This window comes from Wasmannia auropunctata, unplaced genomic scaffold, assembly GCF_000956235.1.
Source record: "Wasmannia auropunctata unplaced genomic scaffold, wasmannia.A_1.0 LD334559.1, whole genome shotgun sequence".
In the NCBI taxonomy this organism is placed as follows: Eukaryota; Metazoa; Arthropoda; class Insecta; order Hymenoptera; family Formicidae; genus Wasmannia; species Wasmannia auropunctata.
Window position 1 is genome coordinate 1 of NW_012028331.1, and position 12,644 is coordinate 12,644.

At 28.1% G+C, this 12,644-nt stretch overlaps 2 protein-coding genes across 4 annotated transcripts; both read left to right on the top strand.

Moving 5' to 3' along the window:
- The first annotated feature begins 572 nt into the window (after positions 1-572).
- On the top strand, positions 573-2,595 carry LOC105458277. Its single transcript, XM_011703446.1, has 5 exons — positions 573-725; positions 1,151-1,359; positions 1,782-1,871; positions 1,948-2,111; positions 2,234-2,595. The coding sequence occupies exons 1-5, from the start codon at positions 599-601 to the stop codon at positions 2,529-2,531; spliced, it is 888 nt and encodes a 295-aa protein (XP_011701748.1). The 5' UTR covers positions 573-598; the 3' UTR covers positions 2,532-2,595.
- A 1,185-nt stretch (positions 2,596-3,780) lies between these two features.
- LOC105458278 (aminopeptidase N-like) lies at positions 3,781-11,752 on the top strand. Of its 3 annotated transcripts, none has more exons than XM_011703447.1 (12): positions 3,781-4,073; positions 5,478-5,964; positions 6,373-6,831; positions 7,084-7,267; positions 7,895-8,078; positions 8,284-8,365; positions 8,699-9,063; positions 9,367-9,641; positions 9,963-10,153; positions 10,470-10,778; positions 10,864-10,933; positions 11,506-11,752. In XM_011703447.1, exons 2-12 carry the CDS (start codon positions 5,501-5,503, stop codon positions 11,635-11,637), a joined length of 2,715 nt encoding a protein of 904 aa, XP_011701749.1. In that variant the 5' UTR covers positions 3,781-4,073; positions 5,478-5,500; the 3' UTR covers positions 11,638-11,752. The 3 variants fall into 3 exon arrangements, with proteins under 3 accessions (XP_011701749.1, XP_011701751.1, XP_011701750.1); XM_011703449.1 differs by having other exon boundaries at positions 6,382-6,831; XM_011703448.1 differs by lacking the exon at positions 3,781-4,073 and adding an exon at positions 4,698-4,844.
- The last annotated feature ends 892 nt before the right edge of the window (positions 11,753-12,644 follow it).

Here is a 12,644-nt window from a genome sequence, read left to right on the forward strand (position 1 = left end):
TTGAACTAGCTATTGATATTTAGCTGATAACGTTAAGTCATTTTTTTATGTTTATTTTTGTCGATTTTGACTGATTTTTGCAAATGCTTATTTTTTTCACCTTATAAAAATATTAAATATTACGAAATTCTAAAATAGTATTATAAAAATTGCGATATTATCCGATAAAAATTCTTGTTTAAATTTATGTTTTCAAGTTTTTATTTTTATTTAAGAAATATAATCTAAAAACAAAAGTGTGACAGTGTTGGCGACCTCTTCCTATATATGTATAAGTTACCTACATATTAATTATACACGCAGATTATAATTAAAAATTACAAGTTACACGCAAAGTTTTCATTTTTATTTCGTATATAATTAAATATTAAATCGTATCTAAGTATAATAAATCTCTATATCTGTAGTAAAATTGATAATTAAATGATTTATTCGATTATTTGTGTTACATATTTATTGTACCTTTAAAAATAAAGATAGCGTTAAAATAATTTATATAGATAAAAATTTGCGGTAACAAAGTCTAGTGAAATAAATTGTTTTCTTCCATCCATAAATCTTGCAGGCATTCAGCTTTGAAATATGGGTAACAATAGTAATGATAATAACAGTCACTTCTCTTCTCTTGACTATTATGAAATCAAAAAACGGATATTTCTCGATGGACTTAATATTCGAAAACTATGTTAAGGTTTGGGGAATTTATTGCCAGCAGGGTTTGCCAGGTAATATTTGTTATAGAAATATTTAATAACTTTACTTAAGTTTTTATTTTTATAATATTTTTATATTATTTGTAGTGACGTTCCTTACGAAAAAGACGCATGGGTTAGGAATTGTAATTCATGTAGTTATTGTAATCCCTCACGAAAATATTACATTCGACGGACCACACGCGTGTAATTATTGTAATACGAATATTGCGGTGGTCAACTTACAGTAGACACATTATAAGGCATTAATATTTGTGTGTGGTTATTGTAATATTTTCCTGTAGTTATTGTAGTATTTGGATTAGACGAATTACAATCCCTAGCCGATGCATCTTTTTCGTAAAGGGTTTTATATAATTAGTACGTTGTTGTGTCAATAATATGTATATTTGGCGCTAGAATAGAACACACATATTATATATTTTACGCGATCGCAGAATTTCCCAGAGAGTTACCGATGCAGTTGGCTTCTTTCTCGATTTACATCTCGTCGATAGTAACTCTGGCCACTTATTCCGCCTCGTTGATCAGGTTTCTGGCGCTCAATTTCCCCAAACTGCCTTTTTCCACTCTGGAGGATTTCGTTAATGACGGAAATTACAAATTAATCACTGTGCAAAATAGCTCCGGGAGCGAGGTTCCTAGTGTGAGTTCGCTATTGTTATTTAAAACTTAAAAATTACTTTGTATATAAGCAGCAACTTGTTAGTTGCAGTATTTTCGTTTGAAGCTCGCGAATAAAAACAATCTCGCCAATGTAGCTGTAAACATTTGGAAAATTTTTACATTATAGTTTATACAATAACATTATACGTAAAGCATTAACATTACGGATAAACAAGTTTCAGTAATTCAATAATTTTTTAGAAAATTTGACAATTTAAATGTCAAGAGAATTTAATTTTTTATTTGAAGAAAATATGTTTATTCATAAATTTTTTATATTCTTATGATAAGTACCTATTATTTGCGAGAATTCATAAATTAAGGAGACATAATATTCTTCTAACTACATAATTGGAAGAAAAACATCTTTTTAATTAAATTAAGTTTTTTCGAATTTTGCAGAATGTCAAAGACCCAGTATTTCTGAAAATGTACGAATTGCTGGAAGAAAAGAAGTATTTACCGGCATCAGCGAGGGAGGGTTTCGAGCAAGTTAGCGATATTATCTAATTAATAACATCAATAGCGTTAAGTTTCTTTAAATCGATTCACATCAATTTTCACGCAGATCTGCCAGCGGAAGAATTTGGCATTTTACATGTCGGAGGTGATCAGAGAGTCCATGGACATGTATATACAGTGTAACATCGTATACATTGATACCGGGAGAATCCAAAATATAGCGTTAATGTTATCAAAAGGAAATCCTTATATTGGCTTTATAAATTATCAGTAAGTCCTATAAGTATATACATATTTATGTATTTGCAAAGAATACAGATTAAATCGCTTACAATTGCTTCTATAACTTTTAAAAAATAAACCCTTAATTTAAATATTTTTGCATTTTTCAGCTTACAGCGATTTCAGACTAATGGTGTTATGAACAAGTTGCGGAACAAGTATCTCCCAAAAAAATCTCCGAATAAGATGACTTATAGTACAATTGATATGAACAATGTAACGCCGGTTTTGACGATAATGGTGGGCAGTATGTTTCTGGCACTATTTATCTTGATAATTGAGAAAATGTATTATTCGTTTAAAACTTTATTTAAGAAAAACAAATTGTCTGTTGAAAAATTAAGTCATAATCTTGGCGTGAAGAATAAATTGCAAAAGAAAAACGACGAGAGAAATTTACAGCTTTAAGTATTTTTTAATGGATCGATTGATTATTGGCTATAATAAATAAAATAATCGCTACAGGGATCTTTTGTCTGTAAAATTATACAATTTTAATAATTTAATTAAATATTATATAATTAAATTCTTTTATAATTCTGATGCATATAAGGATAAGAATGAGATAAGGATCTGATACATAAGATTTCGAAATATTTCAACTTTTGTGAAACTAGATTATAGTAAATTTTTTTATTATTTATTGTGAAATTTATAACAAGTCTTTTATATATTATTACAGCATTGTACTCTTTATTGTTAGAAATAATGCGCACAAAAATTTGATTTTTAATTACATATTAAAAGATTTTGAAATTATTAAATCCAAATAACACAACATTTCTCTTCATTAACATTTATTATATTACTTTGTATATAATTATAAAGATTTATTAATTATGAATTTTTTTGGATTAGTTATTGTGATCGATGAGATTTATTCTTCACAATGTTGTAACTACCGAACAAATTGACAAGGTAGATTTATAATGGATTCAATTAACCTAATAACCAATTGGTTATGAATAACGCTTTAGCTGTAGCGCGCTTTAAATGATAACCAATAATTAATTTTGTTCGTTTTCTTATAAGACTGCATTTTTGCAAAAACCGCGTTTGCACAGAATCATATTCATGTTTTCTTAATACTCCATATGTATGTATTAAATTTTCATTAAAAGTAAAAAGGTTTATTTGAAATCCATAAATTGCAGTAGAACATAATTTTCTTATAATATCTTTAACATTTTTATTAAATATTAATTATTACTATTTAGTTTCTCTGCGGAAAGCTTAATTTTCATGAAGCATTTTATTTTAAATTAAATTGTTTAACTCAAGGGCTTTATAAGTCTCAATAGTCTAGTTTCCACCGAAGCATTAATATATACGCATCTCATACGGTATAAAATCAAATTTAAGTCAATGGAAATACACTTGACATTGATCATTTCACCTCCACTTCGATCCACAAGCTTTATCGAAGTGGCAGCAAATTGATATAAAATTTAATCGGTGGAAACAGTTGAAATAGGTTTAAAATAGATATTGCCAACCTCTACTTTTTTTTATTTAATAGTTACTATTCATGTACATATTCATGTATGTAAGACAAGAGTTAAGTTGGCTCTACTGGAATATCAATTTTCGTCACTTTTACTCTTCCTCCAATGGAAACAGCGCACTAAATTTTGAGCTGCACCGAAGTGTAACTGAATTGAGAGTGCGGTGGAGACTAGACCAATATTCGTTATTAAAAACAAAGAATTTACAGTTTCAAATTTGGTAAAGGACATCTTTGTATATTATACTACACGATCGTACATGACATACTTGTTATAACATCAGAGACTGACATTGTAGTCGGTCAGTATTCGGTGAGCTTTCGAGATGGCACAACGACAATCGCAGTTAGACTGACATATCTCTGATTTTAACGGATGGTGGCAATAGTTGTAATTAATTGACTGTAATTATTACGAATCTATTGCAATTTAATCAGCATACAAAGTAAGTAACTTGTTAATTTAATAATGATTAAATAAATACATGTATCTCGATCTTGTCAACGACAAAAGAGTTTATATAAAAGTTTATAAAACTTTATTCAACGTACATACATGACATACTTGTTTGTCAAATAATTCCAAAAGACAAAGCACGATTAAATTTAACTTCATTTCCTCGATATTTTTTTCTCATAAAATGTGAATTTTTATTTTCTTAATGTTATTTTCTTAATCATAATGTTCCTATTTCTTATTATAACTACTGAAAATTTAATAAAATGAGATATTCAATAGAATTTTGAAATAATTTTAACACAGCAAATTTCTCGTATATAGAAAAAAATTTTTAATTAAATAAGAAACAAAATTATAATTATTATTAATAAACAGATAGAAACAATCTCACGATGAAAAGGATTTATTTTCTTTAACTTTCATTTGTTTTTTAACAATTGTTGAATTGTTTCCTATGCTATTTTCATAGTTTCAAGAATATTTTATAACGTTTTTCACTGGTCGCATTGGTGCGCACTGAGTGAACACTCGAAAGCAGCGTGTTTGATTGTGCTTTTCAGTGCGCACGAAGGCGGTGCGTGCTGTTTCACTAGAAGACTTGATGCTGAGTTTTTGCGTTTTAGTGCAGAAATTCGGTACAAACTCTAAGCAGTGTCGGTGCAGTGCCGGTGCGCATTCAGTTCCTACCAGTAAAAAACGTTATTACGAAAATAAAAGAATGGAATTCGGATAAGACTGTCATTTGCGAAAATGACTAGTAAGAAATTCAAAATGTCTTTCACTGTACACAATTTTATTAATAATTTGCCTTATTTTAGAAATCGATTAGATACTTATTTATTCTTTCTTTCTACTTGTCTATAATTTATTAAATGTGACAATTAGAAAATAAAAATTATAATTCTATCATTCTATTTAATAATTCCGAAGAAAAATTTTTTCTTAATAAATTAAATAAATAAATATTAGACAAAAATATATTAAAGTACTAATAAATAATTGAATCGAGAAACAGATTTAATTTTGTCGTTCTTCTAACAGATATCTAGACAATTGAAATCTCACATACCAACGAAATGTGATAATGTTGTTTATTTCTGGCAAATATTTTATACAATAAATTTAATACGTTATTTTTGTTAGATGCCAAAAATTATCTTTTAAACTGATTAAATTAAACTTCAATTTTTTTTGAGAATAAGATTCTATGAAAATAAGAATAACAAGATTAATTAATTCCAAATGTACTCAATATTAAATGTAGCAGGCTCTACATTGCATATGATGATTTTTTTTCATTCTTTCTATTTTTGTATAAAGATGTGATATTAACATACAACTTTGAACTGCACTGTATTACCATTTGTTCTTCTTATTGAAAAAATTGTAGATACGTAAAAACTGAATGTCGACATGGGAGTTCAAAACTTTTTAAATTTTGCTGGTCTAATGCTGACCCTCAACACCGATAATAATAGGGAAATTCGTCGTTTGCCCAACAACACGATACCAATTCATTATAACATCAACCTGACATCGCATCTCGAAGAAGGCAATTTTAGTTTTTACGGTGAATCCAATGTCAATATCGAGATTCGTCATGCATCATCATATATAAGTTTACACTCGAGAGATTTAGAAATAAATGAAGCGGCGACAACGTTGATTAATGATAAAGGAACATCTTATAAACCGATAGAACATACTCATGACAACAGAACAGATATTATAACACTTACTTTTGACAATGCATTATTGCCCGGAATTTACATTGTGAACATGAAATTTGTTGGTAAGCTAATATCTGAGATTCATTCTAAGCTGGTAGCAACTAGTTTCATGAAAATTCCATACACCGGCAAAGAAGGAAATAGCAAGTAAGTAAATATTATTATATCTAAAACATTTTTATAACTTAAATATTATTTAATATTCTTTTTTTGCTTTTATCATCATTGCACATAAAGCTCAGCAAAACGTAACAGTTAAACATATAGCTTCATATAATTATATAAAAATTATATAAAAATTATATAAAAATTTTTTTCAGTTTATTTAAATATAATTACAATAAAATGCATGCACAATATCTATTATATTTAAAAAGATAACTTTAATTAAAAATAAAACAGCATAACTATAAAGCTTTTTAGTTTTTTCTCAATAAAGATACTTTTTAGACGTATAATATATCGTAAATATTAACTGATACTCTTTAAATTCATGCATTTTATCCGATATAAATGGTAAATTTGTCGTTATTTAAGATATATATCAAATTTAAGACATTCTAGATGGTTGGCTACGAGTTTCCGAGCGAGAGGAGCCAGACGAACGTTTCCGTGTTGGGACGAGCCAGCGTTAAAAGCCACATTCGACATTTCCATAACGCATCATCAGAAATACAAAGTATTGTCAAATATGCCAATACGACAGATAATCGTGGGACAAGATAGTATGGTGCGAACACACTTTCACACCACTCCTATAATGTCCACTTATGTCGTGGCGATTGTGATGATGTCGAATTTCACCCACGTTCCCAACGAGGATGGAACCATCAATATGTGGTGCAGCTCGTTTTTAACATCGCAAGTAAAATTCGCTCATAGTATTATCGAAAAGGTCGTACCGCACTTGATTGAGTATACTAATAGTTCCAAGAAGATACCAAAAGTGGATCATGTCGTGATACAGAATTATCCGATTAATAGCATGCAAAATTGGGGACTTATCATTAACAGGTATAATACACATAATTAAAATAATTATTAAACCTAAGCTTAGCATTCGAAATTTAATAATTAAAAACTGTGCATATTTTACATATATCCAAAAAATGCATATTTTCATGTTTAAATAATTCTTATATTACGTCTTTATTTTTCACTTCCTTTATTTCATTTCTATTTGTACGTGTATGCATTATCACTCAAAAGTTTGTTCATAAGAAGAACGTTTTATAAAATCATATTACGTTATGTTTTGTCTTTCAGAGAAGACGCTATAATCTATGATAATAATACAGATCCATTATATTATGGAACAAAAATAGCGTCGTTAATAGCACATGAACTTGCGCATGAATGGTTTGACAATTTAGTTAGTCCATCTTGGTGGGCTTACGCGTGGTTAAACGAGGGACTTGCTGACTTCCTCGGAATGCATATCCTCAATAAGGTAATTGCAACAATGCAAAATTGAAGCATTAAAAGAATTTTTGTAATATATTTTATAATCTGAGATTAAAATCATGTAAATTAAAGACAAATGAATACTGAATTTTCATTAAAATTATTAAGATAAAAATGAATAAGAAATATCACGTGCTTCAATTTAGAATTATATAAAAGAGTTTGTAATGCTTATATCGAACAATTATTAAAACATTTTAATACATAATTTATATTAAAATTTAAATATCTACTTTGTATTTATCATATTGAATATCCATTTAAAATTTTCTCTATTTAACTTTATAATTAGAAATCGCAAAAACATTACAGTAGTTTCGTTAAAATTTGAAAATATTTTTACCGTATTTAACATTTAATAAAAAATTCAACAATTTAGATTTTTATATCTTGATTTTTTTATATTAAAAAATTTGTAACACTTTTTAAAAACATTTAATCAAACTAGATGTGTGCTCTTCTTGAGAAAGAAAGTTAAACGTGAAGGAATTAATATAATAATTTAGGTTTTGAAAAGTAAAACAATAAATTTTTGAAAGCATCAAACAACCAAATTATCTCTAATGCAAACTTTTCTTCAAATTTGTAATATTTATTTATATTACATTTCTAGAATTTCGAAAATTGGCGGATGATAGATTTCTTTGTTGTTCAGAATTTACATGATAGTTTAGCTGCAGATATTGATCATCAATTAAAGTCTGTTACAAAAACAATGACTGCTGATTACATCATTGAACCTGAAAGTCTCGTTTCTAGTATATTCTATAAAGATTCTAGTGTACTTTATGATAAAGGTAAGATTTCGTAAGATTAAATATAATTAAACTACCGTACACATACACGGTTTTTTAAATGTGGGTAGCACAAAGAAACGGATAAAACATAAAATTAATAGAAAAAATTCCGTTGCAATACATATATCTCAATTTTATAACTACTTTAAATGTATCTACTTTGAATATATTATTAGTTAATAGTTTATGGTATCTATTATCGTAGTGACAGCTTTATTGCGCATGTTACATCGTGCAATTACCGACGAGATATTTCAAAAAGGTGTCATCACGTATTTGGCCACGCAGTAAGTGTATATAATGTAGTCTAACATAGTTATTATGTATTACAATATTGAGTATTATGAGTATAATAATGCTTCTTTTACTCATACTGAAAAATATAATATATCACTATAAACATGAATTTAGGTAGACCTAACATCACATTGTTCCATTATTGGCCATACTTTTCTCTTTATTTAATTATAATTTAATTTATGTTAATTTTAATTAAGTTTTGTTCTAAATTTTTATATGTATAAGTTAAATTGTATATTTACGTAAAACATTTAATAGAAAATTTATATTCGCCGATGTGTGACTGTATATCTCTTGACAATGCAATTTCTCTAATTTAGTCAATTTAGCTCGGCCATTCCGGACGATTTGTGGAACGCTATTCAAAGTGCTCTAGACAAATCTGATGTCCCGCACGAAGGTTATAGAATAAAGGAAGTGATGAATTCGTGGATGGACCAAAACGGTTATCCTGTGGTGAAGGTGGTGAGAAATTACACAACTGGTAAAGTGACAATATCACAAACATGTTCCTGGGACTATGTTAGCGATGACAATAATAAATGGTGGATACCCGTGACTTTCGCAACACAATCCAATCCCGATTTCTCTAATACTGTGCCCAGTTTTTGGTTAAGACCAGACCAAAATATAAGCTTTACGATTGATCCAAATGATTGGATTATTCTCAATTTGCAACAAACTGGTAAGTATAAAGAGTAATAAATTTATGCTTATGTATTATTCGTTCATTATAACGAAAATTTTACATTATTCATTTTTATGTGTATTTTCTTATTTATGAATGTTTACAGGAAATTTATATGATCAAGTTCTCCGATAATTTGCCAAATTATTAATATAAAACATTTTTTATGTCCTTTCTTGTTATTTGCAACTACATTGTATTTGTTATGTTAAAAAAGGCAAAATATTGATATATAAAAATATGTTTTGTAAGATTAAATTAAAAGATTTATAATAATAAATGTAATGAATAATTCCACAGGATACTATCGTGTCAAATATGATTCCATGAATTGGTATAATATTATACAATACTTAAATTCTGACGACTACACGAATATACACGTTCTTAATCGTGCGCAAATCATCGATGACGCATTTTTCTTATTTTGGAAGCACCAAATGGATGGATCCGACTTTATCGATCTTATAAGTTATCTATCGCGAGAGACAGATTATGTGGCATGGTATCCAATGTTCCGAGTTTTAAAACGGATAAAGGGCTATCTATTACTGCCTAGTGGCAAAAATAACAAGGTAGATATATTAATTCAGACAGATTTCATAAAAAGGAATAGTATTACAATTAATTCTTTAATTTGTTTAGTTCTACATTTACATGTTCTCGATATACTATATCAAACAAATTATTTTTTTGTAAGCTTAATAATGTCAATGAATTCTATTTTTTCTTTACAAAATACGTAAGAGATAGACTTAAATTCAGCAATGATTTTTATGTGATGTAAATGTATCAAACGTTAACAAAGTATACATATATATTTCCATATATAGATTATGTAGCTTCACAAACCAATGAATCAATTTATAACCAATATTTTACTTTATGATTTTTAGTTACGCATAATTGATCTCTTTGACAAACTTCTTCAGAACATGGGATACGATGAAAATTTGTATGATAACAATATTACAACAGAAATGAAGCAAGAGGCCATGAAATGGGCATGCACCCTCGGTCATAAGGGATGCATAGAAGTGGCTGCTGTTAAATTGAGCAAACATATCGAGCACCCTGATACTTACAAGTAATTCTTTTTACTGTCACGATTACCTCTTAAACTGTATTTGTGTTTTTTCTCAATTCCATTTTTATTCTAATAATATAATACACAGAATGTATAGTACTATACATATGTCTTTAATCGCGTACAAGCAAACATACAATAAATTGACAAGCGACATTATCGTTGGAATCTTCGTTCATTTGTTTTTTCACTGCAGCACAGAGCGAGAGTTTAATTTCAAATTAACTGAATGCAGAATGTAAAGGAATAAATCTTTGATATATTACAGAAAGCCGGGTATATTTATGTACGTTTTCTTTATAAACATATATTTTAGAATTCTACCATGGTGGCAAGAATCCATGTATTGCCTTGGAATGATAGGAGCCAATGAGACTACTTGGAGCAAAATGTTAGAATTATATCAAAAGAAATCTGATAAAATGATATTAAGAGGTTTGAGTTGCGCTGCAAGTCGTCGTGTTATTATCAAATTTTTAACTGTTACAACTTTAAACTACTTGAACACTACATTATTTAATGATACAGAGCAAATATTTATCTTCCGTTCTATTGTTGAAAATCATGCGCACAGAAATTCGATCCTTGATTACATATTAAAAAATTTTAATATCATAAAACCCAGGTAACACAACATTTTTTTTCGTAAACATTTATTATACTGCTTTTTAATTATAAAGATTTATTAATTATAAACGTATATTTTATAGATTAATTACTGTAACCAAAGCAATAAGGCTTATTCTTCAGAATGTTGTAACTGTCACACAAATTAATAAGGTATATTTTATAATATTCATACTTAATAACCAATTGATTATGATCAATAACGCTTTCAGCTGTAGCGCGTTTTAAATGATAATCGTCGTGTGAAATTTTAAATTAATTTTAAATTTGTGTAATTAAATTAATATTAATAATTAATTTTGTTTGTTTTCTTACAAGAATGTACTTTTGTATTTTTGAGGTAAAGCGCGTTGTAATAATCGAATGATATCAGCGCGTATTTTAGAATGTAAGCTAAAGTGTTATAATTTATGACTTAATAATAGACCGATCATTTAAATGAAAAAGCTTTAAAAAATTTCGTGAAAATGATTCCATCGTGAATTGATATTTCGGTCGATTTTTGAAAATGTATTTGTCTTTCTCAAATAGGAGACAATTTTTTTACGGCGTGTATATACTTCCGCATCTATGGAGTTTAATACATATTGGATTTATGCATATTCATATACATATATTTATGTTAACGTTATGTTTAATTAAAAATTATATTTTATGAAATTGGTGCATAAGAATAAATTACTAATTATTATTCATAAGCATCTTGAATTTATAATTTGTTTTAGGTAAAAAATTTCTCAGAGGCTAATATAAATAAAGATCCAGATGTTTTGTCTGAAATTCGAGAATGGGTAAAAACGTATAGAAGAATTACTGAGGATAACATAAACTTTTATACAAGCCGATTTAGAAAATAAAATTTAGTCTAAGTGACGATCTTATCAACCATTAGACGAAATGTAATGCAAAATATACATTTATCTATTATACATGATTTTTTAAAGATATTTTTATTGTATTTATTATATTATATTATATCATATTAATTATATTAGAATGTAAATACGTTTTGTCTAATAAATATATTTGAATCTAAAAATTAATTCCGATTTACATTAATTTGCACGAAATTGTAATTTATGTTTTCTTTATGCTTCATGTATGTATCAAATTTTTATTAAAATTAAAAAGGTTTATTTGAAATCCATAAGTTGCAATAGGACCTATTTTTCTTATATTAAAATTAATTAAAGGAATTAAGCTCGTAAGAATAAATCAAATATGAAATAATCAAATATTGAAATAAATGTCTATCGAACTGACTATCTTTATAACTCTGTCCTCATCTTGCAACTCACGAAATCTTTGTTTGTTCAACTACCTTTCTAAATTCATTTATTGTTAATTGAATCACGTTTATTTTCCTATCCATTCCATCATGTTGATTATTCAAGTATTGTTTATCGTTACAATTGTCTACTGACAGCGCGGTCATCTTTCTCTCGATTTCATCTTGCCGATCTTTCAAAATTTGCTCTATTGCACGTATCGTTTGTTGATAGCGTCACCATCGTCTACACTTTGCAGGTAGCGTTAAGCGTTGAATCTTGCGTGATTTTGTGTCAAAGTCGGCTGCGATCACGCAAAGAGTGTTATCGCGCATGTAATTTTTACTTTACTTATTAATTCGTTTCGTGGGTGATATGGTTCCGCTTTTTACGAGAGATATTCCAAACTTGTTGATCGGCAATTTGGCGCGCAATTTAATTTATTATAAAGCCGACTTCGCGAAGCTCCTCGACTATAAATTAACAGTATCTCGTTATTGTGCATTGTTGCCCACTCGACGGGAAGCGTTTACCAATCGGAGGTGATCTCTAATTCGTTGGGAACTAGAGATCTCAACGAACTATAGATTACGTCC

Coding starts and splice junctions, on each gene's coding strand:
- LOC105458277 (XM_011703446.1), top strand. CDS start 599: ATGATAATAACAGTCACTTCTCTTCTCTTGACTATTATGAAATCAAAA. Junction 1,872..1,947: donor CGAGGGAGGGTTTCGAGCAA/GTTAGCGATATT, acceptor ATTTTCACGCAG/ATCTGCCAGCGGAAGAATTT. Junction 2,112..2,233: donor ATTGGCTTTATAAATTATCA/GTAAGTCCTATA, acceptor TGCATTTTTCAG/CTTACAGCGATTTCAGACTA.
- LOC105458278 (XM_011703447.1), top strand. CDS start 5,501: ATGGGAGTTCAAAACTTTTTAAATTTTGCTGGTCTAATGCTGACCCTC. Junction 7,268..7,894: donor GAATGCATATCCTCAATAAG/GTAATTGCAACA, acceptor TTACATTTCTAG/AATTTCGAAAATTGGCGGAT. Junction 9,642..9,962: donor CTAGTGGCAAAAATAACAAG/GTAGATATATTA, acceptor TATGATTTTTAG/TTACGCATAATTGATCTCTT.